Genomic DNA, 18,436 nt, shown 5'->3' on the forward strand with positions numbered 1-18,436 from the left:
TTAGAACTGGATATGGAACAACTGATTGGTTCCAAATTGGGAAAGGAGTACGGCAAGGCTGTATATTGTCTCCCTGCTTATTTAACTTATATGCAGAATTCATCATGCGAAAGGCTGGGCTGGATGAATCCCAAGCCGGAATTAAGATTGCCGGAAGAAATATCAACAACCTCAGATATGCAGATGACACAACCTTGATGGCAGAAAGTGAAGAGGAATTAAAGAACCTTTTAATGAGGGTGAAACAGGAGAGCGCAAAATATGGTCTGAAGCTCAACATCAAAAAAACGAAGATCATGGCCACTGGGCCCATCACCTCCTGGCAAATAGATGGGGAAGAAATGGAGGCAGTGAGAGATTTTACTTTCTTGGGCTCCATGATCAGTGCAGATGGTGACAGCAGTCACGAAATTAAAAGACGCCTGCTCCTTGGGAGAAAGGCGAAGGCAAGCCTAGACAACATCTTAAAAAGCAGAGACATCACCTTGCCAACAAAGGTCCGTATAGTAAAAGCCATGGTTTTCCCAGTAGTGATGTATGGAAGTGAGAGCTGGACCATAAAGAAGGCTGATCGCCGAAGAATTGATGCTTTTGAATTATGGTGCTGGAGGAGACTCTTGAGAGTCCCATGGACTGCAAGAAGATCAAACCTCTCCATTCTGAAGGAAATCAGCCCTGAGTGCTCACTGGAAGGACAGATCGTGAAGCTGAGGCTCCAATACTTTGGCCACCTCATGAGAAGAGAGGACTCCCTGGAAAAGACCCTGATGTTGGGAAAGATGGAGGGCACAAGGAGAAGGGGACGACAGAGAATGAGATGGTTGGATGGTGTTCTTGAAGCCACTAGCATGAGTTTGATCAAACTGCGGGAGGCAGTGGAGGACAGAAGTGCCTGGCGTGCTCTGGTCCATGGGGTCACGAAGAGTCGGACACGACTAAACGACTAAACAACAACAACATGGATAATAAACTAAACGTGACTGCCCACAAAGCATTAAAGGATACAAAGGTTGCTAATTAGAAGTTAGATTGTTGGGTTTGACAGCCAGTACCTTAGAAGAGGGCACTATTGACAAAGCAGGCAGTCAAGCAAATGCAATGAACTGAGACTGAAACTTCACTTCCATGCAAGACAGAGAGAAGCAGATATTACCGGTACATTTCTACTTGTGCTACTCCCTAACTCCTAACTGATGCTTCACAGACACTATACATTTTAAGCACATCTCTCCACACACACACCCCAAAAATCTTGGGAACTGTAGCTAACATCTCCCAGAGCTACAATTCCCAGCACACTTAGCAATCTACAGGTCCTAGAAGTGGGGAATGTGCTTTAAATATATTGTGTGTACGCAGCCTCACTTGCATATTACACTTTGCAATCTAAGCACAGGGTGACATCAGCAAGTGATTTTCCTGCAAATGTGCAATGCACACTTCTCAACAGGTTTGTATACTTCAGTGTGCAAGTCATGCATGTGACCCAATAAGTCACTTTTATATTGAGGATCAGGAATTAGGAATGGCAGACGTTACTCATGTCTGGACAACAGGATATTCCAATTTCTAAATTGTACAGAGGAAATTGAAACTTTAAGCCAGTTGATGAACATGTATGAAATTGTTTGTCAAGACTTAATAATACTTTGCAGGTACTCCATATGTGATCAATCCTGAGTGCTCTCGTACAGGCAATAACTATCAAGAGGACTGGTTGGAAGAAAGATATTTTTGTGCTGAAGCATGATATGAGCACAGATTTGAATGGAAATAGGTAGCCCCAAGGTCACCTGCTATGAATCCAAATGCTGAAAAATATAAATATGCCAAATCATTTCCTGTCATCAACAGAAAGGAGTTATATTGGAACAGGCAAATAACTAACTGCATGCAGAGCCCAGGCAGTAATGAGACAGTGCTGACAAATGCAACCTTCACAATGTCACATCAGTACAACAAACACAAATACTCATGCAGCAACCACCAGTACTAGAGAAATGAAAGTCTAAACAGTGTGTTCAAATACTGCCAGCCAAGCCACTGCAAGCATATACTGTGTTGGCCTCTTTTGTTTCTGGGCAGTGGATTTAGACATACTGCTTGCTGGACTTTCATTTCTACCTGTCCAGGTGGAGTCTGGATCCAGAGACTCAAGAGTTTCCGTTATCTTCCATCTGTTAGGCTGAAATTAATTGCAGCAGGCATCTTCAGCATCCCCCAGAGGTTAAAAATCAAAGAGAAGTCCAACAAGTGTAAAATGAACATCTCTCAAAAGCTCTTGACTGGCTTGAGAGCCACCTGCAGTCTTTTGAGGGTTTCACCACCAGGAAGCTCAGAAGAACCTTCAGCAGAGCCAAATTGATACATACTTTAAAACAAATGCATTTACTGAATGCTAATCTAAAATACTTTTAGGTGGTGTACCTGTTCCAATGCCCACTGCTAAATGTGTGGATTCACAAAACACTTATTGACCCCCACATTACATTCTAGAGAGGTTGCCCTGTGAACTGGTTGTGGCAAAACCAACCCCCCCAAAATATGTAGCAGCTTCAAGACATGCACATCTATTTTAGAAAATGCTTTTCTTGGTCATGTACCACAATACTCTGCTTTTTAAACATAATTTCTCTTGTGGAGAGAGAGATGCAATTTATTAATCTAGAAAGTGAAATAAAAAAATATGGTATGTATGCCTTTTTGCTTTCCTGTTGAATTGAATATATATTATGCAAATATAATATACTATCGTGGGATCTCAGATGAATCTAGAACCGTGCTCCTGGGATTCTACCTAGAAAAAATACAGCAAATGGTCAATTTGAAAGTGACAATCCCATATCTGTGTTTTTTAAGTAATTCTGAAATTCCAGCCCTCGAGTGCCAAGCATTTCACCCTTGCCTCATCCTTTGTTTTCTGTTCCTTTTCCTTCCACTGTTCTTAATTTAATAAATAGGGATAAAGACTTCTATGATCATTAAGATCTGCCATATTGTTATTAATTCATAATAGACCATGCAGTGTTGGTGGAATTGGTGACACTTGTCTTTTCTTTAATGCTTCTTGAATATGCTTTAAAAATTGAGAATGGGGTATAGAATGCCGTGAGGAAGGCCAATTGTAAAGATTTAAGGATATAGCATAGATTACAGAGCCAGGCTGGGACCGTGACAGCTGGGTTCACATCCCACAGCCAGGAAGTTCACTGCGTGGCCTCTGGAAAGGCATTCTTTCAGCCTGACCTACCAATAGCATAATGTTGTTTTCCAAATCTATGATGCAACCTCACTTGGAATGCTGTGTATAGTTCAGGTCACCTCACCTGAAAAAAGGGGGGGGGCTCATTTAATCTCACTGTGAACAAGTGGTACAGTGATAATAAAGTATTTCTATTTCTATGTTGAACCACTGGAAAAAGGTTCAGAAAAGGGTAGCCAGGATGATCAAAGGGTTGGAGTACAGTAACTCCACTGTGAGGAAAAGTTACAACATTTGTGGCTAAAAAAAAATTGTTTAGACTTTAGAGAAAACATGAGGAAAGGGGGACATGATAGAAGTGTATAAAATTATGCATGGTTTGGATTCTCTAATACTGCAGAGACATCCAATGGAGCTGAATGTTGGAAGATTCTTGACAAAAGTACTTCCTCACGCAGGACATAATTAAATTAGCCCCTTTTGAGGTAGCAAAAAGGGTTTGTGTTAGGCTTCTAAAGTGCTACAGGGCTTTGAGTGTGACGGCGCTGCAACAGACTCAGGACCGAGTGTGTGTGTGTGTGTGTGTGTGTGTGTGGTCCAGCTGAGTTGAGTAGATAGGAGGCAGGCACTGTACCTAAGCTGTAGGCGCAATGCCCATGTTAATTCCCTTCTGGCATATATGTATGTGTGCCAACATCATGTATGTATATATATGCAAAAGTAACCTTGAGCATATAGACTGGCACCTCCCCCCCCCCAGCAGAGTTATTGTCCCTCCAGCTGATGCATGACAGACAGGAATTCAGCAGGTCAGAACCAGCATTGTGAGTGTTATTCCTTGGAAGGCTGTGGGTTTTAAATTCCCACTTTTAACTGTTTGAAAGGGTTGCAGATCCCTTTGTGTGCTCTCACTGACTTGAATGGGACAAGATGTGTACACAATTTCAGACTTGAGCATGCTTGGATTTGAACTTGCTGGAACTTACAGTTTGAACCATGCACAGTTTGAAGTTCAAACTTTGACCCATGCGTGTTTGTTTCAAAGTAAGTCCCCCTGGGGCAACTCTGCTAGCCCTGCCCCTTCCCCTGTATTTCATCAACAGTGCCCATGTATAATAGCATGGTCCTATTCAACTGAGAAATGATGGAGGGTATGAGCTTGTCAACATCCTTTTTGACACATAGTACCTGGAATTTAGATTTTACTAGCAGCATGGCCTACTAAGATGCTAAGAACGCTAATTTTCTAAGTTCAGTTTCTTTTTGCTCCTTTGAATGAAGGATTCTGTACAAGGTAGAGCTTAGAGCAGTCTTTATTACAAATCTGTTATGCGACCAATTGAAAAATACAATATATAATAAAATTAGACAATCTATTTGCCACCTCAACGCTCATTATTTCAAGAACCACTCACTGCTTCTTTCTTTAGGGAGAGAATAAAAACCTTGTTTACAGAAAAATTAGCCATCTTTTGCCTTTCCTTTTCAAACAAATTTAAATTGGTGTTAATTTCTAAGGCAGAACACTGAGCATGTCAGATCATTTGGGACCTTTTCACACATTATGTCACAACAAACTTAGGACTGTAAATGTGTGTACATATGATGAGGAACTCCAACCAATTCTGATGCTCTGTACCTGTATAATATGCATGTATATGTACAGGTGTACATGCTTGACAGGGCTTCCACAATTGAGTTCCACAGAACAGAGGCAACCTCAGCTTTCCCAGTTTAGTGGATTTTTAGCTCTTTATACACAGATCAGAGCACATCTTTGAGTGTTTTGTGGGCTTGGGAATGGGCTTTGCATCAGCCAAGAATCTAAGAACAGCACACTCCTTTTCTGATGCAAACATGTCCGACATTGACAAGTACACACAGGGCCATTGTCCTCACCATGAAGGGGAGGCCATTACAGAAGTCCACCCAGAGGAAACAGCTGTTGGTAAACATTTATGATAGAAGCAGAGAACTTGATTTGGACTTGCTTCTTTTGAGCTGGGAGACTGGCACTACTGGTCCCTTTGCATCTTGCCATAATTTTGATACCCTAGATTTTGACTATGTCCCCACCAAAGTTGCCACATTATGCACTTGATTTATTCTGCATCCCAGATATGAACTTTCAAAGAAATTAACAATTTTGAGCAAAGCACTTAAAAAACTCCCACAACATTTTATAGATACCCTAGTGCTTGGTTGGTCTAGTTAAGTGCAAAGGATAAATGAAATGTAGCTTTCACGATATACAAGTTTGAAGGCCCATGAAATATCCTGGGTTGCGAAAAGAAATCTCCCCATATCTCTTTCTTCCTTCTTTCCTGTCTTTAGGAGGGTCAGCTGTATAAACTACAGCTTAGTTTATATGTTACATGCCCTAGTTGAATAGCAGATGGGCAGACAAAGAGGTCCAGCCTGCCAGCACAGCACAGGCTTAAAGACAGGGGTGGCATAAGGCAAGCACATATCCCTGAAAGTGCTCTCTGGTGCACCTTGCGCAGGAAGTCTTCTGCCAGCTGCTTGGTTCATGCTCCATGTAAAAGTTGTATTGGAGCGAAATGACTGGCAAAATCCGAGACCAGGGAGAAGAAATGGTGGAGGAAGATTGGAAGAAATTTAAAGACTATCTGCAGAAATACTGTAAAATTAATGAATGTTAAAATGATGTTGGACTGAAAAGAAGTGGTTTTGGTAATAAGGTTAATAAGAATAGGTAAATATATATAGTTATACGGATGAAAATGTATAGTTATAATAGGTTAAGTATAGAGCAAAGTCAAATGAAAGAGGGTAAGGATTTGCTGAAAAGACTTGGAAAACGGGAATACAAAAGGGGAGGTGTGAGGAGGTCAAGGAAATAAGCAAATGAGATCAAAGATGCTGAAAAATGGATTTATCCTTTTAAAAAATATCTTTTTTCCCTTTTTTTCTTTTTCCCCCTATTTCCTTTTTTCCCTTCTTTCTAGGTTGCCTTTTTGTCAACTTTTTTGTTAGCTTGTGTTTGTTAGTTTTTGTTTGTTTTTTCTTTATGTGTAATTTTTTGTATAATCTCAATAAATATTCTGTAAAAGTTGTATTGGAGCATTTAACTGCTGTTTACCCTGTCAGTGCTATATAAATAATAAATAAAGTTTGGGGTTTCCCCATATGATTTTAGAATACTACAATTTCAGACCTCTTCAGAAATCTAGTGGAGAATCCCTCCTGAGTTGTTTATACAGTTGCAGGAAGCTACAGCTGCAATTCTATGCAGAATTAACAGAATAAGCTCCTTTCGAAACAGTGGCTTATTTGAAAGTAAACATGCATAAGACTGCATTATGTATACTTTCTTTGCTGTAAAGCAACAAAGTTTGCAGTTCAGTTTGCAGAAAAGAAGCCCTGTGACAGTAATAAAAAACATTGCTGATCCACAGTAAAATACAAGGCTCCCCCCCCCCTTTCCTTTTTGACAGAGGTCATTGTTGCATTGATTTGCCAATAATTTAGAACCATATAATAATCTTCAGCCAATTATTTTTGCCTCACATTTCACTTCAGTCAGATGGCTAATTTTTCCACTCATGACGGTGGGTTTTTTAAATCAATCCAGCGTTATGAGTCTTTTTATTACGTGTCAAACTCATTCTCCTGAATGGCTTCATCGGATCCTTTGAAACTCCCCAGAAAGTGTCTTCCTGCAATGCAAAGTTGTGGTTCCTTTTAGATGCAGATCATCAGACAGCAAAATACCTTTGTCTGCTGTTATATCCTGCGGAGCCAGAGGAGGGCTCACAGGGACCCAGATACTCAGGTTCCCAAAGAAAGCTCTCCACACCGCCAGGTTTACTTAAAGAAAAAGCAAACTCACAGCCCCTGCTTCCAGCACTCTGTGGGACAAACTCCACAACAAGGAGATGGCTTGTCCGCACCCAGGCAGTGGCACAAATGCTTTTTATACAGCAGAGCAGCCCACAGGTGGCCATGATCTCCACCACACCTAAGGTTATCTTGAGGATTCAGCTGGTGCCAGCAAAGCTCACCTCACCTTTGGTTCAACACATCCACTTGCTGGTGCTTGTTGCAACTTTAGGCTTTTAAGAAATACAGTTGGGCTGCCTCAACAGAAGGCAAGATAAGCAAACAAAACTGTATTTGATGACACCCCATTTCATATCATGTTAAGGGGAAATGCTGCACACCCAACGAACTGTTCTTGGCTTGGGAGTGTCTCTGGTGCAATTTATAAAACTCTAAACTCTGCATAAATTTGAAATTTGAATCTCCTGTTGCTTACCTTGCCGGAAGGACACAGAAACCAGCCTTTCATCAAACTCCTGGACTCTCCTATAGTTGTTCACCATTTCAAGAGGGGCAGGGTCACTAGGCTGTGTGCAGTACAGAGTGCTTTCCAGGGCCAGCAGCTATGAGCAAAGCACAACAGTTTTAATGATATCAGAGTGGCAGGAAAAGCATGCTTTCCTTCCATCACCAGTCCTTATTACAGTTGAGACATTTCTCCCAGTATATAGCTTTAATGTTTCTGTAGCTGGGATGTATTGATTCTACAGTACTAGTCAAAATTCAAGCGACTGAATTCGCCAATCTGTTAAAGTCACTTGGAATTCTGATTCTGTCTTCTGTACCCCTCCTAGTTTAGTGTCATCTGCAAAATGGATGAGCATCCCTCAAGTCCCTCATCCAAGTTGTTTATAAAGATGTTGAACAACAATGGGCTCAGGGCAGAACCCTGCAGTACCCCACTTGTCACTTTTCCCCAGGATGATGAGGAACCATTAATGAGTACTCTTTGGGTTCAGTCCACCAACCAGCTACAAATCTACCCAGTTAACTCATTCAACCCACATTTTACTAGCTTCCTTGCAAGAATATCATGGGGGACTTTGTCAAAAACCTTACTGAAATCAAGATACTCTATGTCCACAGCATTTCCCTGATTCATCAAGTTTGTAATTCCATCAGAAAAGAAATGACTTATTTTTGAGAAACCTATCCTGGGTCTTAGTAATCACAGCATCCTTTTTTAGGTGCTCACAGACAAACTGTTGAATTATCTGTTCTAGGACCTTCCCTAGTATCGATGCCAAGTTCACCAGTCGGTAGTTACCTGGGTCTACTTTTTGCCCTTTTTGAAGATGGGGACAACATCTGCCCACCTCCAGTCTACAGGGACCTCACCTGTTCTCTTAACGTGCAAACTGTGTAACAGAAGGAAAATGTGGAAATGGCAGTATGATTTCCAGATGGAAAGTAGGCACTGTGGAAAGCTGGAAACCTCAGGAAGGGAGAGGGCTCCTGCGCTCAGATCCTGCTCCAGGGTTTTCCACAGGCACCTGGGTGGCCACAATGAGAACAGGATGCTGAACTAGACGGCCCATTGGCCTGATCGAGCAGGCTCTTCTTAGGTTCTGTAAAGCAGCTGCCACAGCAGACTTGACTAAGCCAGAGGCACATGCCCCCTCCCACTTTGAAGAGACCTGGATACCCCCACAATTAAGGAGAATTTGCTCTCTTAGTATGTTTGATTAGGGCTGTTTCAAGTAGCCACATATGGGGCTTGTATTCAGGCTTGACAGCTTTTAAAAAAATGTCAACCCAGATCAAATGTGGGTGTTCTAATGTGGTTGAGTGACAGCGACAGATCATGCCTTCCCAGTGCCCAGTGTGCATGTGCCCGGGGGGGGGGGCAGGGCTTGGAGGGCACCATGAGGAGGAGGCAGAGGGGAGGTGTGCACCCTTCCAGTCAGCCAGGTGGGGGCTGCACTCACCCGCCAGATGCCAACTCAGTGAGGGAGAGGGGCGGTGAAGCTGCCGCTGCCTCTCCTCTCTGCTGCTTCCGCCCCAAGTCAGGCCTGCCCACAGCTGTGCCCTTCCACTCCCTCTCGGCTAGCCCAGGGGCAGCCCTAAGGAGAAGGGGCACCTCATTGCACCCCCTAAAAAAATGTGCCTGGGGCCACGGCCCTCCCCCATGCTGTGCCACTCCACTGCTGAGTGCATTGCCTGGATTGCAATTTAGTACATTACTGTTTATCCTTCAGGTGGTTTGGTTTGATTTTGCAGAGGATACTAGGCCTGTGATGGAATGTGTGGACAACCATTTCACTACATTCAGCACACATTCTGGTCTTGCCCAAGTTTCTTAAATGTGCCCCAAGATCTCTTGGGTTGCAACTCTCATATTGTCCACTGATTGCTTGCACAGCCCTGGACACACTGATGACAGAACAATTTCATTTCATTTTTCACATTGGGTCAAATAAATTAGCCCTGTCTGTGTTTTCCATGTCTCAAACACTAAGGCGGAAGTTCAGTCTTAATCTTCAGTTTGAATCCAACACAGTAAAGCTAAGACGGTAGATAGGAGTCTAGCCTGTGCACAGCTTCCATAAAGGTGTAAGTAGGTGGGAAACGAAGAAGAAGAAGAAGAAGAAGAAGAAGAAGAAGAAGAAGAAGAAGAAGAAGAAGAAGAAGAAGAAGAAGGAGAAGGAGGAGAAGAAGAAGAAGAAGAAGAAGAAGAAGAAGAAGAAGAAGAAGAAGAAGAAGAAGAAGAGTAGTAGTAGTAGTAGTAGTAGTGGTAGTTTGGATTTGATATCCCGCTTTATCACTACCTGATGGAGTCTCAAAGCGGCTAACAATCTCCTTTCCCTTCCTCCCCCACAACAAACACTCTGTGAGGTGAGTGAGGCTGAGAGACTTCAGAGAAGTGTGACCAGCCCAAGGTCACCCAGCAGCTGCATGTGGAGGAGCAGGGAATCAAACCCGGTTCACCAGATTACGAGTCCACCAATCTTAACCACTACACCACACTGGCTCTCTCAGAAGGCATGTATACACTTCATGCACAATTACTGGCAAGATTACCAACTTTAACTGAGAACCTATGTTTTATAGACACTTGCCTGTTTCTCTGAAATTTGTACTGGCTTTCGAAAAACCGTCCAAAGAACACTTGGGTAGCAAGGAGGTGTGGTCAGGGACCCTTCATAGCGGTAATATTCATCCAGTCTGTCTGGGAGCAAATCTTGGACATTGAAACCTGGGATGAAGGCTTCCTGATCTGAAAAAGATCACCCTTTTTTAAAATAACTATATTCTTGCCAGCCCAACTCTCAGCATATTTTTGGATGCAGCATTTCCTTAATTCTTTATTTTGCCCTCTTTTCCATTATTCCAGATAAGGAGGTTTCATTTGTGCATGCAACAGAATGAGCACTTTCACCAGTCAGTCCCCCTGATGCTGTGCATCTAGCTAGAGAAGCAAAGTGTTCTGCTCTAAAGGTCACAGCTATGACAGCCAATCAGCGTGGCTGGCTGCTGCAAAACACACACTTTGCTGAGCAACAAAGTAATCCAGTATTGTCATCATGACACATGCTCAACCGCAGGTTAGCTAACTTGTCTAGGTCAGGGGTGGGGAGATGACAGTGAGGCAGACAACAGGGTGGGTGCACGACAATGGTATCGATGGATAAAACAAGCAGAATGTATTTTGTTATGCTGCTTTTTAATATTTTGTTTATGCTGCTTTGGGTTATCACTTGCTTATAAACAATTCAGTACCACATACAGCAAACCAAGGGTGGCGCTGTGGGTTAAACCATAGAACCCAGGACTTGCCGATCAGAAGGTTGGCGGTTCGAATCCCTGTGACGGGGTGAGCTCCTGTTGTTCGGTCCCTGCTCCTGCCAACCTAGCAGTTCGAAAGCACGTCAAAGTGCAAGTAGATAAATAGGTACCGCTCCAGCGGGAAGGGAAACGGCGTTTCCATGCGCTGCTCTTCGCCAGAAACAGATTAGTCATGCTGGCCACATGACCCGGAAGCTGTACACCGGCTCCCTTGGCTAATAAAGCGAGATGAGCGCCGCAACCCCAGAGTCGGTCACGACTGGACCTAATGGTCAGGGGTCCCTTTACCTTTACCTTACAGCAAACCAACCTCACACCGATCTCTAATGAATTAACCTGCACTGCAAGTACATCCTAAATTGACAAAGTCTTCTGATTTGACTGCTTAGGGATGCAAAATTCCAGTTGAAATCCTCTTTCCTACCTTTGTATTTCACATTCTGAAAATGACTGAAGATCTTTTCGAACGATGGATTGAATGCGCCTGTCTGTAACAAAAAAGGAGAAGATTTATTTTCTAAGCCATTATAATTCTGCGTAGTTTTAGGTTCAGCAAGTACTTGCAGATCTTTATTAGGCACCATTAATGGTAATGGAAAGAGGAGAGCCCAACAAGGGGCAAAATCCACCAGAAAGGTCTCCTGCGCAAGAACACAGTAGCACAGCTCCCATCCACTTCAATGGAACTTGCACAGGAGAGCTTTGGATGGATTGTTTCCCCATGTTTACTCAGTAGGGAAGACCATGTGGATGTTTTGGGCACCCGAATGTTTTGGTCTGACCTTGTTGTTTCAGTTTACACCATCATTTGTTGGCGATATAAGCCTAGCCACAGATTTAGTGGGCTGAGGTCATTTCTTTTCAGGGCACAAATACATTTGTGTTTCAATAACCCCAGAGCTGCTCTCATTAGAATAATGGCATTTGGTGGTGAGTGATTTCTTCAACCACATTCTAAAATACTTAATAGCCATGATTATAGTTCACTAAACCATTAGCAAAATAGCACTGGAAAAGCAACCCCAAACATATTTGGTGACCAAAGCATACTTTGGGGAGGGAGATAATGTTGTTTGCATTGTAATATGTATGAAACAGCTTTTAACAGGGCAGCAATCCTTCATCCACAAGGGCAGGCAATCAAAAGAGCCTTGTCTCCTCCTTTTCCCTGTGTCTGGAGCAGGGGTGGGGAACATGTGGCCCTCCAGATGTTGATGGGCTACAACTTCTGCGATTGCTGAGGATTGGCAAGTGTGGCAGGGGCTGATGGGAGTTGGAGTCCAACAACAACTGGAGGGCCAAAGCTTCTCTAGCTCTGGGACAAGCTTGGAACCTGGATAGAATCATCAACTCCCAAGAGCCAGATAAGACCCTATTATATTAAACCTCTGGGTGGACTTTAGTTTTGGACACTTTTGAGGTAAAGAGCCGCTTACCTCAATCAGGATTGCCAAGACTGCCAGTCCATCTGATTTGTCCATTGCTGAGTTCACGTCCAGATATTTGTCAGAGTTGTAATGTACGATGTGGAGCTACAGAGGGGGAATAAAATGGCAAACACCAACTAAAGGCTTAACCACTGGTGGAGGAAGGCAGGTGGGGGGGTGCGGTGTGCATCGGGTGTCAGCCGTGAGGGCGGGTGACATCACTGCGCCACCCCCACCCCACCCTCACTGTGCGGGCGGCGGGCTATTAGAGACGATGCTGCCACAGGCAGCTAGCGGCACCCCCACACACACACTCGCAGCAGGCAGCTAGGGATGCTCACTGCATGGGCAGCTAGCCCTGCCCCAGCGCTGCTCCGGATGCCGGGGCAGGTAGCTCTGCCCCTGGGCTTAACAAATTTACAAAGCTTGCAAAAGATAACCTGATTTACTGGATGCCTTACTGCAATATAAGTTGCCTGATTAGGAAAACTGACTATATATATATGCCTGAATGCACCAGCATGTTGGATTTTACACACCCCCAGGTCTGGCCTTGTTATAATAGAACACAGGTGCAGAATTTGGGGCCTGGGGGCTTGACTTGGCCCACCAGGCTTCCCCATTTGGCAGGTAGTGGTAGATATGAGGCTTCAAAAGAACAACGAGCAACAGATTATTCCTTTGCAGAAACCAGATGTGCTCCCCTCCCCTTCATCTGATGTGTGGTGGGAGTGTGTCTTGCTCAAGGAGGGGAAAGTGGTTTCTATTCAATGTAAACCACTTTCCCCTCCCAGAGTCGCTCTTTGAACCTCCAAAAACTGATTTTCAGAGGTTTACGGAGCAGTGTGGAGCTGCTTGCAAAGGACTTTAGCACAGCATCTCATGACATCACTGTGATGTCTGTTGATTGACATGTGGACAGCCTTGCCTGCTTGTCAAATCTGGCCCGCTGGCGGAGGAGAGAGTAAGATCTGGCCCACCAGTCAGAAAAGGTCCCCTATCTCCGTAACAGACCATCAGAATTACAGCATTAACTACAGAAGTGGCAGAATGGAATACGGGGGAAATCTGTCTGATGGGTACAGTCCACCAAGAATATGGTATTTTAATTAGGTGGCTTATGTGGGACAGCTTCTGGGCAGCTTGGATGCCCCCTGTTAACAGCAAGGAATATGGGATGGGGAAGAGTGCCAACATCACACCATTAGGGTTTTCTGCCTTAGGAACCAAAATGTATTGCTGCAGCCTTGCGCTCTCAGTCCCTTGTAATTGACCTTGAATTATACTTCATGGCAGGCATCCATGTGTTCTGCTAGACTTATAATTAGTGCAAGACATGAAACAGCTTTGTGGTTGTGAACTGAAGGAACTGAACATAATGGCAATTCCTTGTGGCGTCCACAGAACAGTGTCATAGCTATGGAGGGGGTAGCTAGAGTTTTGTCCCAGGTGAAGCCTCCAGAGGGGCGCCATTGAGGTTTCCAGCTTCTCTCTCTGTGTGTGTGTATGCATGCGTGTGCACAAATGAATGGGTGTGCATGCCAAACTGAGCCTTTGACCCAGGTGAAATAAAGCCTAGTTTGACCCTTGCATGGAATGGATTGTGGTGCTGTGTTCAGATTGGTCCTCCCAGGCAGTTCTGTAGAATAAATATCTAAACTAGGATTGCGAAACTTATTAGCATATCTGGATCAATCAGCAGTCCTTAAGAGCACCCTCATCCCAGGGTGGCCAATGTGGTGCTTGCCAGATATTGGTGATTACAACTCCCATCATTCCTGATCTTTGGTCATGCCGGCTGGGACTGATGGGAGCTGTAGTAAAAATAATAATAGTTACACTTGGCATAGATTTCTCCCTGCTAAACAGATATGATAGTTCACCATGTATCGAATCTTTAAGGAAAAAAAGATTTTTCTGGTATCATTTGGAACTTGTCTGTGTTATGATTTGGTGCTACAAGATTTGTAAATGTGTTGCTTTGAGAAGGTGGGGCTTGTAGAGAGTTGTTTGTCTTGAAGAAAACTATATCAGGGAATGAAATAGAATGCAAGAGCTAATAAACTTTTTTATTATTAAAGTTGTGAAACTCAAAATATATTTTTCTGTACTTAGTAAGTTTGATTAAAATATGTATATTAAAAATATTAGCTGCTTTTCCATGTGAGAAAGGGTCCTAAAAGTGGCGTACAAAACTTGTGATGAACAAATCCAGCTGTGCTGTGCAGAAGAGGGGAGCAACTAGCAGTCTGCTTCTGCCAGCCTCATAAGGAAAACGAAAAATAAGGCAGGAAATTTAGTGTATGTTAATCTTGCCTTTCAATTTTAAATGTTGTTGGATCTTAACTGTAAATTGCCTTGGGTGCCCTTTGTAGGGCCAAAAGGGCCTTAAATGTTTTAATAAATAAATTAATAAATAGATATCTGAAAGGCACAATAGATTGAATGCCTAAAAATCTTACTTCAGCAGCATAATGCCTCCCACCAATTGTGTGTTCAGATCCTTCCTGCTTGTTCCGGTTTCCCCAGTGTAAATGGAGCTGAGCGGCAGAATAGTGGGAAGGGAGGCTCCGGATTCGCATGCTTTGAGAAAGACTCATTCTTACTAGGAGAGGAGAAGATGGGAGACAATGAGACAACACAACATGAGAGTATTAAATGCAGGGATAAAACTCAGTGCAGGTCCACGGCACATATTTACATAAAATTGCATATGCTAATTTATATGTACAGAGGCAAATGAATTCTGCCAGTTCTGATCTTAGATGTAGCTTCCCAAGTTAGGATGCAGCTCAGATTGCTCTCACCTTTTCAGGCAAGATCTTAAACTGAGAGCTACATTAGGGCTCCTAGTACTAATACTGGCTAATATCACAGTCCTCAAAGGATTAATGTTGGGATGTTAGTGTGCTTTAAAAGGGTTATATTTCACACTGGTGCAGAAGCAACAAGAAACTTTGCAGCCATTGAAGGAAGAGAGTTATTTTGTCATCAAACCTGCTGCAAAAGGGAATAATTCACAATACTGTAAAGAACTTAAGGAAGTTCAGATACAACTTACTATGTGCATATGGATGGAGATTACTAAGGAAGGAAATTCTGAATATCATGTGCATTTTTGTTGGGATGAAGAAACTAAAGGGATGACAAACTAGCAACATTTTGAAGCATCCTGTGCCTCTGCTAGTTGTATTTTTCCATATTCTGACTGCTGCCAATATCCAGAATATGAAACAAAATACTAAATGCAGCTCATCCCTCTAAACTTGGAAGAAGAACATTGCACCTTGGTTGCCAAGCCCAATTTAACATGCTAGGTGGTTATTATTCACTGTGCTTTGGTGAGAGTTGTACACCTTGTGGTTTTAGAGTTATTTCGTCTATTAGTAGCGCTGTATTAAGACCATCATAATCGCCACCAATAGCAAGTCATTTAACTTGTAACTGAGGTTCTTTGAGTGGCCACCTGTGTAGACACACATATGGGCACGGAACCAATATGTGTGACAACACCTCCACACAGGAGGGAAAACTAGATCCAAAGTTATGTGCCAAAATAAACAGGCAGTGTGGTGAAGACTGTAAACCCAACCAAATCCTATCTATGCTGATCCCTGAATGTCTACAAAATGGGAATAAGGCTGGCCTATATTATCTTTTTTTTAAAAAGAGAGAGATAATAAATTATTAGAAATTATTATTATTGAGAAAATATATATTGAGAACAATCAGAACACTCTAAAGTCCTGTACAAGTGCTAAATAGTATTCTTTGTCATTATGTAATGATAGTAATAGTTCAATTTTCTCTGTCCATGTTAGCCTCCCTTACCTGAATGTCCATTATTGGTCAAAATAAACTCCTCAGTGGGGGAGACATTGTAGCCTTCCAGTTCTATGGGCAGAAGAGTTGAATCATACTGGAGAACGTCATTGTGAAAATCAATTGGCGACTGGAATACTCCTCCACAAAAGGGGAACATCTTGGGCCACACTCGCTCCCCATCAGAAGAACCTCAGGGAGACAATAAAGGAATCCAGATTCAAAGCACAGGAAGATGCATGGCACAGGGTCAGACCATTGGCCTGTCTCGCCCAGTAGCCTTCAGCCTCTTCAGACATTCGAGAAATACCTTGAACTCAAACATCCATTTAGGGACCCATTTGGAAAACTATTGTGAGCAAGTGAAAAGGCTAGCAGGATTATTGTAAATTCAACAGTATAATTTAGATTAAGATATGATGGGAAGGGGGAAACTAGATGGAAGAAATAGAATATGCAGCTAATTTTGAAAATACAATGAACCATCGGAGGAGGAGGAGGGAAGTCGTTGGATGTATTGTTTTATATTTAATTGTGGAAAATGTGTACCTGAAAGTTTGTTTGTTTGTTTTTTAAAGAACCTTGGACATGTGAATAGGCAGGTATATGTTGCCCTGGGAACTATACAGACAATTGCTTCTTGAGACAAGCCTTATGGCCTGCCCAGTGTTACGCTTGTTCCATGCCTTGAAAGGGTTTGAGTGGTTTCCCACTTCTCCCCCGCTTTCTAAGAACAGGTCTGAGTGGTTTTGCCCTGCAGCTTTCCCTTGAAAAACCCACTCTTTAATGCTGAATCGGAACAACCAGCAATCCGCAGAAAACCTAATCGCCATTTGTTCCAATTCAGTGGTAAAGAGTGGGCTTTCCAGGGGGGAAGTAGCGGGCCAGATGGATGAGTCCTTATTTGGATTAGGAGCAGGGAGAACCTAGGTTCAAATCACTGTTCAGTCATAAAACTCACTTTGTGACGTGCCTCTCTCTCTCTAAGCCTTGCCCACCTAGTGGAGTCATGAGGATAAAAGCTCCTTGAAAGATAAACACTTAATGGCAACAACTCCCTCTCCTCTCCTTGCCTTGCCAGCAGAACAGAATTGTCTCTTGCTGCCCTCTCTGCTCCAAGGGCCACCACAACCTTGCCCTGACCTGTTAGAATCACATCCTGCAGACGAAACACCTTTCAACAGCAATGTTATATACGGTACCCGAGGTGCCTGTGCGTGCACACACACACACGATTTCTACGTCTTTAGAAACAGTGGAATGGTTTTAAATGTGCAAAGGTCTCCTGCAAGCTTCCTACATGGAGGGCAGGACCTGGGGGGGGGGAGCTCCTTATCTGACTCAGATAAATGGAAATGTCCTGCAGCAATAAGGAAAGGAATTGAGAGCTGATGCTTGCTAAAGTAGGACTGGGGAACTCTTATAGGAGAGAAACAAGCAGCTTCAGCAAGTCATAACTCCACACAAAGATGAACTGTGTGGGGCTGGGCAGAGGAGACAGCAAGCACTCTGCATCATTTCCCATGTGACACAAAGGTCTCTTGGAAGAAACAATAATTCCAAGACAGATTTCCCCTAAGGGGAAATTGTGCCATGTAGCTATTTCGCTTTGGAGGCTACCTTGAAGCAATCCACTTCCCTAAGTGTGTCTTACAAGGTCAATTTCCCTGTGGAGAGAGAGTATGATACGGGCATATGTGTTTGTGTGTGCTTTTAATATCTGCATATTTACAAATATAAAAACACAGAGGAACAGCCATGCACTCAGATAGGGCTTCTCCTGCATCCTAATTTGCCTTGCACAAAGCTTACACTGAGGGTTAACAAACAAACAAGATAAGATAATAAGATAAGATAAGATAAGATAAGATAAGATAAGATAAGATAAGATAAGATGATAAGATAAGATATAAGATAAGATAAGATAAGATAAGATAAGATAAGATAAGATAAGATGATAAGATAAGATAAGTTAAGATAAACCTAAATTTCCAGAAAGCTCTTCTACCCCTCCCACAAAATACTGGCAATCTGGAAGTGACCGTAGATATCATGCCTGTGTATAAACCTGCATCAGTTCACCCCACATGCAAATGGCTTGAAGTCCCTTAGCCAGTTGCATAATTCAGACTTTACTGTTTCCTTTGCAGCCACATTCCACCTCTTAGAGCAGGGGTCAGCCACATGCGGCCCCTGGGCTGGATGTGGCCCACAAAGACCATTTTACTGACCCATGAGCCACTCCTGAACTGAGCCGCCCACTCGGTGAGTCCCCCGTGTGCTGCGCTAAACCAGGGACTCACTGAGTGGTGCCGGAAATCGCATCTGTGCATGCGCAGATACTGGAAATCACACC

At 43.2% G+C, this 18,436-nt stretch overlaps 1 protein-coding gene across 1 annotated transcript in view; it reads right to left on the bottom strand.

The window, feature by feature from the left end:
• The window catches only part of CA12 (carbonic anhydrase 12), a 35,211-nt gene that overhangs the window by 10,571 nt on the left and 6,204 nt on the right, over positions 1–18,436 (bottom strand). The window contains exons 3-8 of the mRNA XM_082199009.1: positions 16,090–16,272; positions 14,721–14,863; positions 12,268–12,363; positions 11,256–11,319; positions 10,105–10,262; positions 7,482–7,608 (exon numbers count right to left, since the gene is read on the bottom strand). Of these exons, the coding sequence (XP_082055135.1) occupies positions 7,482–7,608; positions 10,105–10,262; positions 11,256–11,319; positions 12,268–12,363; positions 14,721–14,863; positions 16,090–16,272 (771 nt within the window). The remainder of the gene's footprint in view (positions 1–7,481; positions 7,609–10,104; positions 10,263–11,255; positions 11,320–12,267; positions 12,364–14,720; positions 14,864–16,089; positions 16,273–18,436) is intronic.

The sequence above is a fragment of the Podarcis vaucheri genome, assembly GCF_965113315.1.
Source record: "Podarcis vaucheri genome assembly, chromosome: 14".
Lineage (NCBI taxonomy): Eukaryota > Metazoa > Chordata > Lepidosauria > Squamata > Lacertidae > Podarcis > Podarcis vaucheri.